Source organism: Oryx dammah, unplaced genomic scaffold (genome assembly GCF_014754425.2).
Source record: "Oryx dammah isolate SB20612 unplaced genomic scaffold, SCBI_Odam_1.1 HiC_scaffold_2, whole genome shotgun sequence".
NCBI classification, from domain to species: Eukaryota; Metazoa; Chordata; class Mammalia; order Artiodactyla; family Bovidae; genus Oryx; species Oryx dammah.
This window is the reverse complement of record NW_024070186.1, coordinates 141,122,966-141,141,213: the sequence shown is the minus strand read 5'-3', so window position 1 is coordinate 141,141,213 and position 18,248 is coordinate 141,122,966. Positions and strand designations below refer to the sequence as shown.

At 37.4% G+C, this 18,248-nt stretch overlaps 1 protein-coding gene across 1 annotated transcript in view; it reads right to left on the bottom strand.

Moving 5' to 3' along the window:
- NCAM2 (neural cell adhesion molecule 2) overlaps positions 1 to 18,248 on the bottom strand; it is a 251,238-nt gene that overhangs the window by 211,606 nt on the left and 21,384 nt on the right. The window contains exon 5 of the mRNA XM_040265979.1: positions 7,102 to 7,239. Within this exon, the coding sequence (XP_040121913.1) occupies positions 7,102 to 7,239 (138 nt within the window). The remainder of the gene's footprint in view (positions 1 to 7,101; positions 7,240 to 18,248) is intronic.

Below are 18,248 nucleotides of genomic sequence, written 5' to 3'. Positions count from 1 at the left end.
AGAATTAAATATCTAGGAATAAACTTATCTAAAGAGACATGATAATTGTACACAGAAAATTATAAGGCACTGATGAAAGAAATAAAAGATGACATAAACAGATGAAGAGATAACCCATGTTTCTGGATAGGAAGAATCAATTTTGTGAAAATGACTATACTACTAAATGCAACCTACAGATTCAATGAGATCCCTACCAAATTACCAATGGCATTTTTCACAGAACTGGAGCAAAAAATTTTACAATTCAGATGGAAACACAAAAGACCCCGAATAGTGAAAGCAGTTTCGAGAAAGAAGAATGGAGCTGGAGGAATCAACCTTCCTGACTTCAGATTGTACTACAAAGCTACAGTCATCAAGACAGTATGGTACTGGCACAAAAACAGAAATATAGACCAATGGAAAAAGACAGAAAGCCCAAAAATAAACCCATACACCTATGGGTACCTTATTTTTGACAAAAGAGGCAAGGATATACAATGGTGGCAAAGACAGCCTCTTAAATGGTGCTGGGAAAATTGGAAAGCTACATGCAAAAGAATGAAATTAGGACACTTCTTAACACCATATACAAAGATATGGATTAAACATCTAAATGTTAGACCAGAAACTATAAAACTCTTAAAGGAAAACATAGGCAGAACATTTGATGACATAAATCAAAGCAAGATCCTCTATGACCCACCTCCTAGAGTAATGGAAATAAAAACAAAAGTAAACAAGTGGAACCATATTAAACTTCAAAACTTTTGCACAGCAAAGGAAACTGTAAGCAAGGTGAAAAGACATCACACAGAATGTGAGAAAATAATAGTAAATGAAATAGCTGCTAAAGAATTAATTTCCAAAATATACAAGGAGCTCATACAACTCAATCAAAAGTGAGGAAAAGACCTAAACAGACATTTTTCCAAAGAAGACATGCAGATAGCTAACAAACACAAGAAAATATGCTCAATATCACTCATTATTAGAGAAATGCAAATGAAAACTACAATGAGATATCACCTCACAGCTGTCAGAATGGCCATCGTCAAAAAGTCTACAAACAATAAATGCTGGAGAGGGTGTGGAGAAAAGGGAATGCTCTTGTATTTTTTGTAGGAATGTTAATTGATCCAGCCACTATGAAAGACGGTGTAGAGATTCCTTAAAAAACTAGGAATAAAAACCACCATATGACCCAGGAATCCCACTCATAGGCATATACCCTGAGGTAACCAAAATTGAAAAAGACACATGTATCCCATTGTTCTTTGCAGCACTATTTACAATAGCTAGTACATGGAAGCAACCTAGATGTCCATCGATAGATGAATGGATAAAAAAGTTGTCATACATATGCACAATGGTATGTTAGTCATAGAAAGGAATGAATTTGAGTCTGTTCTAAAGAAGTGGTTGAACCTAGAGCCTATTATACAGAGTGGAGTAAGTCAGAAAAAGAAAGATAAATATTATATGCTAATGCATATATACAGAATCTAGAAAAATGGCACCGAAGAATTTATTTTCAGGGCAGCAGTGGAGAAACAGACATAGAGGATAGACTTATGGACATGGGGAGAGGGAAGGAGAGGGTGAGATGTGTGGAGAGAGTAACAAGGAAACTTACATTACCATATGTAAAATAGCCCACAGGAATTTGCTGTATGGCTCAAGAAACTCAAACAGGGGCTCTGTATCAACTTAGAGGGGTGGGATGGGGAGGGAGATGGGAGGAAGTTCAAAAAGGAGGGGCTATATGTATAACTACAGCTGCTGCTGCTGCTAAATCGCTTCAGTCATGTCCGACTCTGTGCGACCCCATAGATGGCAGCCCACCAGGCTCCCCCGTCCCTGGGATTCTCCAGGCAAGAACTACGGCTGAGGTTTGACAGAAAAAGCCAATTCATGTTGAGGTTTGACAGAAAACAACAAAATTCTGTAAACCGATTATCCTTCAATTAAAAAATCAATAAATTTTTAAAAATGTACTTATTATATGCTTTTGAATTCAGCAGCTCCATAAACAATAAGGAACCTTATGAAAGTTGATTATTTTAAATTTTTGAGATAAATTTATAAGTGCCTTAAGGGAAATACTGCTCTATTAGATCTGCTAGTATTCTAAGCATAGCAAAGTATGAAAAATATAGCCAGCACATCTCCTTTAAATGTTGAATAAATATATAAAGACAATATAAAATAACACTGAAACTACAGTCAAAAATATTCAGTTGAATTACCAATATACTGATATGTTAATTTTAAAATCTATTGGAGATGACCACCATTGGGGAGTATAAGATGTCTGATGTGTACTCAGGGATGTAATTTCAGATGTACATCTAGGTCAGACAGTATTTAAATTGCTTAAGTAGGAAAAAGCCACTGTCATTGCATGTGTCTGCTTTTCTGTGATAACAGAAGACTTTAAAATCTCAGGGCTTAACAATGTGCTTTATTTCTGATCTATGGTATGTTTACACCTGCAGATCAGCTGTGCCTCAGCTTCATACATCTTCATGATGCTCTAGGTAAAGAAGTCCCCTATTACAGTCATGCTAGCTGCAGGGCTTCCCTTGTGGCTCAGCTGGTAAAGAATCTACCCACAATGCGGGAGACCTGGGTTCAATCCCTGGGTTGGGAAGATCCCCTGGAAGAAGGAAAGGCTATCTACTCCAGTATTCTGGCCTGGAGAATTCCATGGACTGTGTGGTCCACGGGGTTGCAAAGAGTCAGACAGGACTGAGAAACTTTCACTTTCACTTAGCTTCATGGCAGGAGGAAAGCCCAAGAGAAGTAACATGTGATTCGTCTTGAAGCTTGATTTCAGTACAGTGTATATTACATTTTCTTGTATTCCCATAGCCAGAGAAAGTCACATCATCAGTTGGGTTTAGCTGCTTAAACCTTCTACTGGAAGCATCACACTTCACGTGGCAATGAGCAGTGGTGTAAAACCTCTTAAAGGGAGGAGAGATAAATACTTGTGAAAAACTATACATAGGCACTGCGAAATATAGTAAGAAATTCATAGAGGGAGTTAAGAAAAAAAAGATCCTTAATATTTGGTGTTGTTGGCCTTATAAGCCAGCAAGGATATCTTTTAACTAATTGTTAATGTGTTGGAAGAGGAAGAAATGCAAGGGAAAATCTGCAAAGAGTCAACATCAGAGCAAAGAGAAGACCTTCTTCCAGAACCAGGACTTGGCAAGAAATCAGTGAATGTGAAGAAACTGTTGACTGGAGTATTTGGTTGGAAGTTCAATATACTTTGAGGTAAAAGGTCCACAATGAATTTTATCAAGGATAAAATAATTTTACCAAAGATAAAAATTAGTAGCAAATAAGAGAGAGGCATGCATTATAAATTGGAGATAAAAAGTATATAATTCATCAAATACTATAATTGAACAAAAATAAGATAATGTGGATAAACAGTAATAATCTTTATTTTATTACTAATTTATGCAACTTCAAAGTTTTCACTGAAACAACTTCAAGGGATTTTATAACAGGTAAATAATATACATGTTTCAATGCCATTCTCCCAGGCGGATTCATATTGATGTGTGGCAAAACCAATACAATATTGTAAAGTAAAGTAAAATAATAATAATAATAATTAATTAATTAAAAATAAATAAATAATAAAGGATAGTTTTAGAGAGGGCTCAAGCTTTAAAAGGAGCTGGTAAGCAGGGCAGAATCAATACAACTGGAGAAGAATGATTTTTCTGACTGTATATAAAGGCAAAATGTGAGAGAAAAGCACAGTCATCTGGTGGCATTAGTCAATGCATTCCCTTGACAGGGTCCAACTGAATCACCCAGAAGGTAAATAAATCAATGGTTGATTTTGTGAACACTTATTTTGTAAATCCGTGGTTCCGGTAATTCTAAGATATGGGAGCTTGTGGCCATAACAGGGAAATATGACTAATAAGAAGAATTGGAGATAAAGTGATGTTCAAGCAAAGAAGGTCAGATTAGTATGTGAGAAGAAAAGTAGGATGTGGCAGAAGGGGGATTAATTTGGAGAAGGTCAGTGTGGTGCAGTCACAAAAGGACATTACATACATGATTGATGTGAACTGCACAAAAGAACACCTGTATTCTTTTGTGTCCAGTATTTACATCTTTGCGAGACCTGGAATAATAAGTGTAGATAAAGAAATAAACATTCCAGTTTGAATGTAGATCACGATGGACTTGATGATTCAAACTTTGTTAATTGGACCCACTCATACCCAAAGAATCCTTCCTTTAAAATAAACGTCATCACATTCAAACTATCACAGATAATCTAATGTGGAAATAGAACATTCGTAAATGTATTAAAAGAAATTACAACAGCAGAATAGACAATAAAAGCTTAATATGCTACATCTTCCAGATGACATTTCCTTTTGATTGTAAGTCTCAAAATAGTGTTTTGATGTAAAAATATATGCATAATATTACATATGTGCACAGTTTCTCAGACATGTCCAACTCTTAGCAGCCCCATATATGTAGCCTGCCAGGCTTCTCTGTCCGGCAGGAATACTGGTGTGGGTTTCCATTTCCTACTCTAGAAATTTACATAAACATACATATATAACATGGGCTTCCCAGGTGGCTCATTGGTAAAAAAAAAAAAAAAAAATTCACCTGCCAACACAGAAGCCACAGGAGATGTAGGTTCAGCCCTTGGGTCTGGAAGATCCCCTGGAAGAGGAAAGGGCAACCCACTCCAGTATTTTTGCTGGGATAACCCCATGGACAGAGGAGTCAGGTGGGCTATGGTCCGTGGTGTCATAAAGAGTCAGACACGACTAAGTCTCAGCATATACACACACATATGCAACATACAATCATAGTACATATTTATATAGTGCTTCCTATAAACTCAGTCCTTTTAAAAAAACTTTACATGTCTTAACTGATGTTATAACCCCCATTTTCATAAGAATATACTGAGCACAAGGGCTTGCCCATGACAAAAAACACAAAATTTCCTACCTTAAATTCTTTCAGAAACAAAGCACAGTAGACAGTTAAGTCAACTAATTAAGAAACTAAAGAGCCACTTAAGTTACCTTTGCTGATTGCATATAATAAAGAGAGAAAGGTATTAGAAATGCTCATAAATAAAAATACAAAAATATAGATATGTATTAATATAAAGAGATACAAACATAGTACACATCTACGTATTTAAATATATTCTTCATCTTCACTAAAATCTTCCTCAAAACCTCCACTGACTAGTAGTCTCAATAAATAATAGATTTTGCACATCAAAAAAAAAAAGGCTCTGAATATCTTCTCTTGAAAGGCCTGGCACTTTGGCCTCACCCTAGAGCATGTACAGTTTCTACCTACTTCCCTAGTTTCTGCTTGGTCTATTCCATTATTTTATCCATGAAATTGAAAGTGAAAATGCCAGTCACTCAGTTGTCTTTGACTCTTTGTGACTGCATGCACTGAAGTCTGCCAGGCTCCTCTGTCCATGGAATTCTCCAGGCAAGAATACTGGAGTGGGTAGCCATTCCCTTCTCCAGGAGATCTTTCCAAGCCAGGAAGGGAATCTAGGTCTCCTCAATATCAATTAATTACAGACTTACAGAAGAAGAGAAAAAATCAGTGATTTAATATTCTTTTTATCTTTCAGCATGAAATCTGTCGTTAAACTACTTTCACTCCAGGAAAGGAAAAACCAAATAACTCTTTTTGATCTATTCCTGGTGTTGTTTCCAAATCTCTTAAAAAAAAAAAAAAGTGGAGAGATAGCTCATGGTGGAAGGGGCATAGGATAGGGAAGAAGACATTGATTAATTTTTCAGTCTCCCAGTTTTGTCCATTCCAAAAGGAATAAGTTACATTTTGGTTATAGATTATGTGATTATGGTTGTTTCTAACTCAGTTTAAAAGACCTGAATTTGTTCAGAAGAACAAATCAAAGTACATTTGTGTAGTGTTACTGATAGAATTTCCATTTAGCTAAAGCACAGGTTACCCAGACTGAATGATTAGGGAAGGTAGCTGATGATCAGCTTCCTATAGGAAGCATAGGCACAGCTTCCTATACCATAAAGAATGTTTCTGATTTTGTCTTGAAAGTAAAGGGAAATACTGATAATTTTAAGTATTGGAAGGTTGGTAAGATAGAAAAGTTGAAATTGTAAGATTAAGAGCAGAGAAAACAAATAGCAGTCACTCAAGAAAAATTTAAAAAAATAATTGGAAAGGGCAGCACTCTTATGGAAAACATGATTGGAAAAGTAGTGTATATTTTATAGATGTTAAAGAAATACAGTGTGCACCTTGGTGACCCATTAGAATCTCAAAGTGGAGATAATTAGGATAACATTAACATATTACTGGCCTCACGGAATAGTATGTTAATGCAAGCAGGCAGTATAGTAAAAAGAAGCCAAATTTGGAGGAAGAGATGTCATCTTGATGTCAAAAATTTAGTTATTAATGTCCATTAAAATTCCAAAGGGTAACAATGCATTTACTTATACATTAGGGAAAACCTGTAAATACTGTCAATTAGATTAGTTTAAGCATGTAACCCCTGTAATTTAGAAGCAAAATCTAGTATCACACTTTACTATATTTCATTTGACATTCTTTCAACAACTATAAAACCAGCAAAAGGCAACTACTCCCTTATAGACTCTTTGTAAAAGAGGATAACAATATTAAATAAGTCACAGATCTTGCCCTTGAGGGGCTTTCCAAGTGACACTAGTGGTAAAGAACCTGCCTGCCAATGAAGGAGACATAAGAGATGAGGGTTCAATCCCTGGGTTGGGAAGATTCCTTAGAGGAGGGCATGCCAACCCACAATCTATTCCAGTATTCTTGTCTAGAGAATCTCATGGTTAGAGATGACTGGAGGGCTACAGTCCATAGGATTGCAAACAGTCAGGCACAACTGAAGTGACTTAGCATGCATGCTTGCCCTTGAGGCTATAGTGCAGCAACAGATGCTATATTATAGGTGAGGCAACGTCCTCCAGGGGTAGCAGAGGTTTATCAGTCTTAAGTGCTGTGTTGCTCTTTTAATAAACACATTGCTAAATGCAACAATAAAATACATACAAATTATTCTCTGCTTACCATTAACAATAACAATGATATCACGGAAGTCAATTTCTCCCCTAGCCTCCACTCTTCCTTCACACCTGTATATACCTTCATCACTTTTATTGATGTTGAGAATCTGCAGATTATTGTTGGCTAACATAGCGAACCGATCTGGAAAGAAAGCAAAGAGGAGGAAACGATATCAGTAAAAAGTCCAGTATGCTCTAAATTGCTAAGTATTAAAATATGGCACTTGTCTGACACTATCCAACTTTTCATCAACAAACAAATTTCAATTTGAAAGTAAAATGTAATTTCATGACTTCGATTTTTCCACTCTACAACTGCCTTGTTACACCTTTTTGTGAAAATACATTCAAGAGTTTATTTCCACATAAAATGGTTAAGCTATTATTTTCCCCTTGGTACTCTGAATGCAGATAAGATACACAAAATATAAAGCTGAGGGACTAGGTATTACAGACAAGAAGATATTTTGACTGCAAATATATAGCAACTTGGGGATGGAAATGGGTTAGAGAATTGATTGAATATCCTTCCTCACACAATAATTAAACCAATAATTGCACATATCCTGAGGAGGAAGCTAAATATATAATAATATTCAAGTCAGGTAGAGGACATATAAAATGATCATATCTCAGATTCATTTGAAAGATTTTTTTCTAAATGCAAGATAATCCATTTTAGGAAGAAATAGATTAGACTTCATTACTTTTATCTCAAGATTTCATTTTATGTGTGAGTGTATGCACATGCATATGTACAAAAATAGCTGTTATAGGGCATGTATTAGGTGATTGCTTGAAGTATTCTGGCTAGCCTAAGAAGCATCTCAGCCTGACCATATTTTCCATAATGCCTAGTTTTAAGTTTTTACTCATCATAATTTTGTTGCAGTCTTAAGAACTTTTCCCTTGTTATCAAGTAAAGAACATTATTATATCCTATTCTATTTTGAAACATGTTATAAAGGCAATATCCTAAATTTCAGTAATTAATTAATTCATAGATAACATCAGACATGATGTTTGCTAAGTACTGTATTTGAGCACATTGGTGGATAAGAGAAACACATCCTTGACCCCCTTGGACCTTTTGGTAATGCAGAAATATCTTTAAGATACCCACCTATGGATATCTACTGTTAGAGTACTTTTGGGGGCTCTTCCAGTATTTATTACTCTTCCCCTATTTGCTGAGTTAATAGAAATGTTAGGACAAACAAAGAAGTCACATGAGAATGTAGTTTCCCAGCATCCCTCAACCTGGATCACTGAATGAATGCAATGGGTACAATGCTTGTCTCTCCTACAACACATTGGACTTCACATGAGTAAGAAACTGCTGTGATATGAAACCATTCATATTTGGGGTTCATTTTTCAGAGCAATTCCTTAAGTCATAGTAGAAGTTTGGGATTTAAATACAAATAAGGAAATTATTAGACTATATTAAAACAGGTAAGAATGTGGTAATTGATTGTCTAAAAGACAGGTAATAAGGAATGAAAATTTGGAGATTCTGAAGCTGCCTCAGAGACAAAATACCAATTATTAAGCTACATATACATAATTTTCAGCTCAGAAGGTTTAAACTTTCCCAAAATATCTATTTCATCTTTTGTTTGACCTTGAGATGACATACAAAAATGTTTATACTGATGCTTTTTCCTGGGAACTTTTCTCACCAAAGAAGAGACTGGAGAGAAAGAAAGGCAATCAGCAGGAAATATGACTTATAGTAAGGACTGGAGGAACTCAGAACTCCTAAAACTTCATGACATTCCAAAGAAATTTAAAAAATATTCTATTCAAGTGTGTTGCTGGAAATTAGAATGAGACCTATACAAACAAGATGTTAATGACCCAGACAACCACAATGGTGTGATCACTCACCTTGAGCCAGACATCCTGGAATGTGAAGTCAAGTGGCCCTTAGGAAGTATCACTATGAACAAAGCTAGTGGAGGTGATGGAATTCCAGTTGAGCTATTTCATATCCTAAAAGATGATGCTGTGAAAGTGCTGCACTCAACATGTCAGCAAATTTGGAAAAGTTAGCAGTGGTCACAGGACTGGAAAAGGTCAGTTTTCATTTCAATCCCAAAGAAAGGCAATGACAAAGAATGCTCAAACTACTGCACAATTGCACTCATCTCACACGCTAGCAAAGTAAAGCTCAAAATTCTCAAAGAGAGGCTTCAACAGTACGTGAACTGTGAACTCCCAGATGTTCAAGCTGGATTTAGAAAAGGGAGAGGGACAAGAGATCAAATTGCCATCATCCGCTGGATCATAGGAAAAGGAAGAGAATTTCAGAAAAACATCTACTTCAGCTTCACTGACTATGCTAAAGGCTTTGACTGTATGGATCACAATAAACTATGGAAAATTCTTAAAGAGATGGAAATACCAGACCACCTTACCTGGCTCCATAAAATCTGTATGCCGGTCAAGAAGCAACAGTTAGAACCAGGCATGGAACAATGGACTAGTTCCAAATAGGGAAAGGAGTATGTCAAGGCTGTATACTGTCACCCTGCTTATTTAACTTACATGCAGAGTATATCAAGCAAAATGCTGAGCTGGATGAAGCACAAGCTAGAATTAAGATTGTGGGGGAAATATTAATAACCTCAGATATGCAGAATGACACCACCCTTATGGCAGAAAGCAACAAGGAACTAAAGAACCTCTTAACTAAAGTGAAAGAGGAGAGTGAAAAAGCTGGTCTACAACTTAACATTCAAAAAACTAAGATCATGGCATCTGGTCCCATCACTTCACGCCACATAGTTGGGGAAACAATGGAAACAGTGTCAGACTTTATTTTCTTGGGCTCCAAAATCACTGCAGATGGTGACTGCAGCCATAAAATTAAAAGACATTTGCTCCTTGGAAGAAAAGCTATGACCAACCTAGACAGCATAGTAAAAGGCAGAGCCATTACTTTGCCAAGAAAGGTCCATCTAGTCAAAGCTATGGTTTCTCCAGTAGTTATGTATGGATGTAAGAGTTGGACCATAAAGAAAGCTGAGTGCCATAGAATTGATGCTTTTGAACTGTAGAGTTGGAGAAAACTCTTTGAGAGTCCCTTGGACTGCAAGGAGATCAGACCATTCAATCCTAAAGGAAATCAGTCCTGACTATTCATTGGAAGGGCTGATGATGAAGCTAAAGCTCCAATACTTTGACCATCTGATGTAAAGAGCCTACTTATTAGAAAAGACCCTGATGCTGGGAAAGATTGATGGTAGGAGGAGAAAGGGATGGCAGAGGATAAGGTTGGAGGACATTATCGACTGGATGGACGTGAGTCTGAGCAAGCTCTGGAATTTAGTTATGGAAAGGGAAGCCTGGCATGCTGCAGTCCATGTGGTTATAAAGAGTCAGACACGACTGAGTGACTGAACTGAACTGAACAAAAGATGTTTGAAGAAAGCACTACTTGAGTCATTCATGTGTAACTGGATATTGGGAATATTTAACTATTAAAGATGATCTATTTGTTTCATTTACAGACTTTCAAACATTCATTATTGCAGAAAGGAAATAAAGGAAATCATAATATTCAATAAGGTGTCTGCTTGATGTTTCTTTAAGCAGGTTATTTTTTAAGTCCCCTTTTCTTCTCATTCTACAGCAACTGAATGGTTTGTCACATCTACTCTTATGCCTTCAATCAATATTTTGATGATTCACAGTTTTTCTTCAGACCAGATGATTCCTGTGATTCCAGAATTATTTGAGTCATCTAGATATATACACTTAGAAGAACTGTAAATAACTCAATTTCAGTATGTGCAAAATTTGAGTATCTCCACCAAAAATTACTCCCCATCTCTGTCTTTAGAGGTCTTTACATTGAGCTAGATGCCCAAGGCAAATTCTTTGAATCATCTTTGATTTCCCCAATACCCTCAATCTGCATATCCAACTAAATCCATATCCTATCACTTCTCCCTTTATCACTTCTTAGTCTAAAATTTCCTTTTCCCTCAGCAATTATTTTATTCAGATTTGAACAACTCTCATTGCTTGAAGCTTTGCCTTGATTCTCATCCATTTTCCTCACTGAAGCACTAATGTCCTTCTCAATACATATTAGCTCATGTCACTGTCTTAATTAAAACCCTCTAGTGATGTCACCTTTTTATAAATTCTAAAAGCCTCAATAGAGATGTCAAGGCCATGTTGAAATGGCTCAACCTTCTCTGCCAGATTTCTTTCCTATTAGTCTTTACTTACAAATCTTAGTTGTATTTATCTGTTATTATAAGTATTCTAGTTGCACTTATTTGTAAAGTTAAGTTATAATGAACTTAATTCAGTTCTGGAACATGCCACTCATGCTTTCACCTCTGAGCTACTGTATATGGTGTTCTCTCCACTTGAAAAGTCCCCACCAGTCTTTAGTTGGTTAATACCTTTTCATCTTTAAAGGTTGCTTTTTACTGTCAGCAGGCATTTTGGATACTTCCCTCTGCCCTAACTGATTCAAGTGCTCTTTCCTTATCCTCTATCACAGCACTTTCCTTATCATATACTTCAACAATCTTGTTTTCACAATTAATCCACTGATACTTTTATAAGAGTACTAACATATTAAGGGCACTAGACTAGTTCATCTTTTTAACTATGAATCACCATCACTTAGGACAATAGATGAAACATAATAGGTGGAAAATAACTGTTGAATGACTTTTTATTAATATACTGGGAGTAGATTTCATATTTTTTTCTGAGCAAGATGATTTTATCCATGGCTTTTGATGCAAAAATGGTATTTTATTAGAAAATGTTCAAAGCATATAGGAAGTTTCAGAGATAGCTTTCAGAATGGCTAAGATTGAATGGGCAACTCTGATAGCATACCCTTCCATCAGGATTGACACTAAAAGTCAAGATATTCAACTTTCTAACAAAATGTGACACTATCACTTTAAAACCTAAATGCTTGGATTTTCTAGCATATGGATTTCTTTCAACAAACAATATGGAACACCTTCACTTCAAGTAGTCTGTGGGAGTATTACTTCTGCATATTTGCCAAAAGGCTGCTATCAAAAGCATGGTTAATAAATCAACATTTCCAAACCTTCATTGTTTCATATGGAGCCTTTAAACTTTACTCCTGTGCCATGTTAAGGCTTCAGAAAGTTATCTGGACATATTGCATTATTCGAAATCCCCATATATGTTCCATACATGATTGTAAATCTAAATTTATTTCATTGATTTTGTTAAAAGAATCATACATATATAAAAATCTGAAGAATATTACTTCTTATAAATTCACTATAAATGTAAAAATTGTTCAATAATGAAGTATGTGTCATTTCTTAAATATTAAAAGATTAGAAAAGTGTGTCCATCTTCACCATTCCCCTACATCCTTTACATGCCAAAGTAAAAACAAATTTTACAACTTAAAAAAAAAAATTCTACATTGCTTTCCATGAAACTTAGTGTTAAGATTCTATGTTTAACTCATTCTCAAGATATAACAAATCAATTGAGAAGGAACAAGAAAAATAGACATTATTTACTGAGTTAAATAATATTACTGAGTTAAATATATGTACTGATATAAAGTTAAATATTTCTTCATTCACTTAACAAACGTCTGTTTTATTTAAAATTCTAAACATTGTTCAAAATGCATTTAATAGGGGAGATATATATGTGTGTGTGTGTGTATATATATATATATATATATATATATATATACTTATGGACCATAGAGAAGGTAGGGCACCAAAGAATTGATGCTTTCTAAGTGTGATGCTGGAGAAGACTCTTGAGAGTCCCTTGGACAGTAAGGAGATCCAATGAGTCAATCCTACAGGAAATCAACCCTGAGTATTCATTAGAAGGACTGACGCTAAAGCTGAAGCTCCAATACTTTGGCCACCTGATGCAAAGAGCCAACTCATTGGAAAAGACCCTGATGTTGGGAAAGACTGAAGGCACGAGAAGGGGACAACAGAGGATGAGATGGTTGCATGGCATTACCAACTCAATGGACATGAGTTTCAGCAAAATCTGGGAGAGAGTGAAGGACAGGGAAGTCTGTCATGTTGCAGTCCATGGGGTTACAAAGAATCAGACATGACTTAATGACTGAATAACAATGGTGGCTGATTCACATTGTGTGTAAGGCAGAAACCAACATAACAATGTAAAGCAATTACCCTTCAATTAAAAAATATTTCAAAAATGTTTTAATTTAAATTTATTTTAATTAAAAAATGATATGATAATTTATTAAGATTAAGAATATGAATTATGTAGAGAGCAGTTAGAAAAGCTGTCCAAAGCTTTCAGTTCAGTCAGTTCAGTCACTCAATCCTGTCCAGCTCTTTGCGACCCCAAGGACTGTAGCACACCAGGCCTCCCTGTCCATCACCAACTCCCAGAACCTATTTAAACTTATGTCCATCATGTCAGTGATGCCATCCAACCATCTCATCCTCTGTCATCCCCTTCTCCTGCCACCTTCAATCTTTCCAAGCATCAGGGTCTTTTCTACTGAGTCAGTTCTTTGCATCAGGTTGGCACAGTATTGGAATTTCAGCTTCAGCATCAGTCCTTCCAATGAATAGTCAGGAGTGATCTCCTTTAGGACTGACTGGCTGTATCTCCTTGCAGTCCAAGGGGCTCTCAAGAGTCTCCTCCAACACTACCGTTCAAAAGCCAAGGAAAGTGTGGAGCCATGATGGAATTCCAGCTTCACATCATTTCACCATGGGGTACTGGGAAATTTATAAGCATAGCATAGAGGCATCAGCCCTCCATCAGTAGTATACTTGACAATCAATCTTCGCTTTGAGGCTTTTCCCTTGTGTGTATTAAAAAAAAAAATCATTTTCAAAACCTTTCATAATTAAAATGTACCATATAAATATGTATACTTGAAGCCTAATATTAACTAATCTGAAAATGTTTAGACACTGTCATTTAACTGCTATAAAAGTATTGCTTTCTTTATTATTGAGGGAAAAAAGGCAGAAAATATACAGCTTACTTATGCAATTTCATTAGTAAAATCTAAAGCAGTCAGAGGTCAGGGGTGACAGCCAGGGGAAGATACCCCACGCCAGAGGCCAGGGACAGCAGCCAGGAGGAGCCACCCCTAGTCTGAGGCCGGGGCAGTGGCTGGAGGGAGCCACCCCTAGTCCGAGGCTGGGGGCGGTGCCAGAGGTCAGGGTGGCGACCAAGAGGAGCAACCCCACACCCAAGGCCAGGGGCTTCAGCCAGGAGGAACAACCCCATGTCCAAGGACTGGTGGCTGCAGGGTGTGGGAGGGCCTAGAGGAGCCATCCCACGCTGAAGGTCAGGAAGGGTGGCGGGAGGAGATGCCCCTCATCCAAGGTAAGGAGCAGTGGCTGCACTTTGCTGGAGCAGCTGTGAAGAGATACTCCATGCCCAAAGTAAGAGAAGCCCAAGTAAAATGGTAGGTGTTACAAGAGGGCATCAGAGGGCAGACACACTGAAACCATACTCACAGAAATCTAGTCATTCTAATCACACTAGGACCACAGCCTTGTCTAACTCAATGAGACTAAGCTATGCCCGAGGGGCAACCCAAGACAGGCATGTCATGGTGGAGAGGTCTGACAGAATGTGGCCCACTGGAGAAGGGAATGGCAAACCACTTCAGTATTCTTGCCTTGAAAATCTCATGAATAGTATGAAAAGGCAAAATGATAGGATACTGAAAGAGGTATTCCCCAGGTCAGTAGGTGCCCAATATGCTACTGGAGGTCAGTGGAGAAATAAATCCAGAGAGAATGAAGGGATGGAGCCAAAGCAAAAACAATACCCAGCTGTGGATGTGACTGGTGATAGAAACAAGGTCCGATACTGTAAAGAGCAATATTACATAGGAACCTGGAAGCAAATTGGAAGTGGTCAAACAGGATATGGCAAGAGTGAACGTTGACATTCTAGGAATCAGAGAACTAAAATGGACTGGAATGGGTGAATTTAACTCAGATGCCCATTATATCTACTACTGCGGGCAGGAATCCCTCAGAAGAAATGGAGTAGCCATCATAGTCAACAAAAGAGTCCGAAATGCAGTACTTGGATACAATCTCAAAAACAACAGAATGATCTCTGTTCATTTCCAAGGCAAACCATTCAATATCACAGTAATCCAAGTCTATGCCCCAACCAGTAACGCTGAAGAAGCTGAAGTTGAATGGTTCTATGAAGACCTACAAGACCTTGTAGAACTAACACCCACAAAAGATGTCCTTTTCTTTATAGGGGACTGGAATGCAAAAGTAGGAAGTCAAGAAACACCTGGAGTAACAGGCAAATTTGGCCTTGGAATGCAGAATGAAGCAGGGCAAAGACTAATAAAGTTTTGTCAAGATAATGCACTGGTCATAGCAAACACCCTTTTCCAAAAACACAAGAGAAGACTCTACACATGGACATCACCAGATGGTCAACACTGAAATCAGATTGATTATATTCACTGCAGCCAAAGATGGAGAAGCTCTATACAGTCAACAAAAACAAGACCAGGAGCTGACTGTAGCTCAGATCATGAACTCCTTATTACCAAATTCAGACTGAAATTGAAGAAAGCAGGGAAAACTGCTAGACCATTCAGGTATGACCTAAATCAAATCCCATATGATTATACAGTAGAAGTGAGAAATAGATTTAAGGAAAGATCTGATAGATAGAGGGCCTGATGAACTATGGAATGAGGTTTGTGACATTGTACAGGAGACAGGGATCCAGACCATCCCCATGGAAAAGAAAGGCAAAAATGCCAAATGGCTGTCTGGGGAAGCCTTACAAATAGCTGTGAAAAGAAGAGAAGCAAAAAGCAATGGAGAAAAGGAAAGATATAAGCATCTGAATGCAGAGTTCCAAAGAATAGCAGTAAGGGATAAGAAAGCCTTCTTCAGCGATCAGTGCAAAGAAATAGAGGAAAAGAACAGAATGGGAAAGACTAGAGATCTCTTCAAGAAAATTAAACATATCAAGGGAACATTTCATGCAAAGATGGGCTCGATAAAGGACAGAAGTGGTATGGACCTAACAGAAGCAGAAGATATTAAGAAGAGGTGGCAAGAATACACAGAAGAACTGCACAAAAAGGATCTTAATGACCCGAATAATCACGATGGTGTGATCACGATGGTGTCTTGTTTGCCAGACATCTTGGAATGTGAAGTCAAGTGGGTCTTAGAAAGCATAACTACGAACAAAGCTAGTAGAGGTGATAGAATTTCAGTTGAGCTCTTTCAAATCCTGAAAGATGATGCTGTGAGAGTGCTGTACTCAATATGCCAGCAAATTTGGAAAACTCAGCAGTGGCCACAGGACTGGAAAAGGTCAGTTTTCATTCCAATTCCAAACAAAGGCAATGCCAAAGAATGCTCAAACTACTGCACAATTGCACTCATCTCACATGCTAGTAAAGAAATGCTCAAAATTCTCCAAGCCAGGCTTCAGCAATACGTGAACCGTGAACTCCCTGATGTTCAAGCTGGTTTTAGAAAAGGCAGAGGAACCAGAGATCAAATTGCCAACATCCACTGGATCATGGAAAAAGCAAGAGAGTTCCAGAAAAACATCTACTTCTGCTTTGTTAACTATGCCAAAGCCTTTGACTGTGTGGATCACAATAAACTGTGGAAAATTCTGAAAGAGATGGGAATACCAGACCACCTGACCTGCCTCTTGAGAAATCTATATGCAGGTCAGGAAGCAACAGTTAGAACTGGACATGGAACAACAGACTGGTTCCAAATAGGAAAAGGAGTACGTCAAGGCTGTATATTGTTAGCCTGCTTATTTAACTTCTATGCAAAGTACATCATGAGAAATGCTGGACTGGGGGAAACACAAGCTGGAATCAAGATTGCTGGGAGAAATATGAATAACCTCAGATATGCAGATGACACCACCCTATGGCAGAAAGTGAAGAGGAACTAAAAAGCCTCTTGATGAAAGTAAAAGAGGAGAGTTAAAATGTTGGCTTAAAGTTCAACATTGAGAAAATGAAGATCATGGTATTCGGCCCCATCATTTCCTGGGAAATAGATGGGGAAACAGTGTCAGACTATTTTTCTGGGCTCCAAAATCACTGCAGATGGTGATTGCAGCCATGAAATTAAAAGATGCTTACTCCTTGGAAGAAAAGTTATGACCAACCTAGATAGCATATTCAAAAGCAAAGACATTACTTTGCCGACTAAGGTCCATCTAGTCAAGGCTATGGTTTTTCCTGTGGTCATGTATGGATGTGAGAGTTGGACTGTGAAGAAGGCAGAGTGCCGAAGAATTTATGCTTTTGAAATGTGGTGTTGGAGAAGACTCTTGAGAGTCCCTTGGACTGCAAGGAGATCCAACCAGTCCATTCTGAAGGAGATCAGCCCTGGGATTTCTTTGGAAGGAATGATACTAAAGCTGAAGCTCCAGTACTTTGGCCACCTCATGCGAAGAGTTGACTCATTGGAAAAGACTCCGATGCTGGGAGGGATTGGGGGCAGGAGAAGAAGGGGACGACTGAGGATGAGATGGCTGGATGGCATCACTGACTTGAGGAACACGAGTCTGAGTGAACTCTGGGAGTTGGTGATGGACAGGGAGGCCTGGATTGCTGTGATTCATGGGGTCGCAAAGAGTCAGACACGACTGAGCCACTGAACTTAACTGAACTGAACTGAAAGCAGTTATCTGAAAATAAACATATGTCTAATTTACCTATGACAATACAAAAAATTTTAGTCAGTAACTAACAAGCAGTGAAAATGGCACACCCAGAAAAATTCTCTAAAATTAAAAAATAGACAATAGTGATCATGAAATATTCTCTGTACATATTCAAAAACAGAAACTATCTACTTTCTCTCCTTTATGCTCTAGAAGTTTCATTTCTTAGAAACATAAAACAAAGATATCCAAGAGAGAAAGTACTGAATATTTTAAAAGATTCAATTATTTTGTACCTCTCTGCAATGCAGGTGCAATGAAAAATATTCTAAATTGAAAATACTCCCAATTCACAATGGTAAAATAGCATAATGTAAGCAAATTATGCATTCAATTCCAGATGTCATATTATTCTGGAATTTTAGCTCAGTCTGAATCAAAATCATGAAGACAATTGGAATGAATGTACTTTTC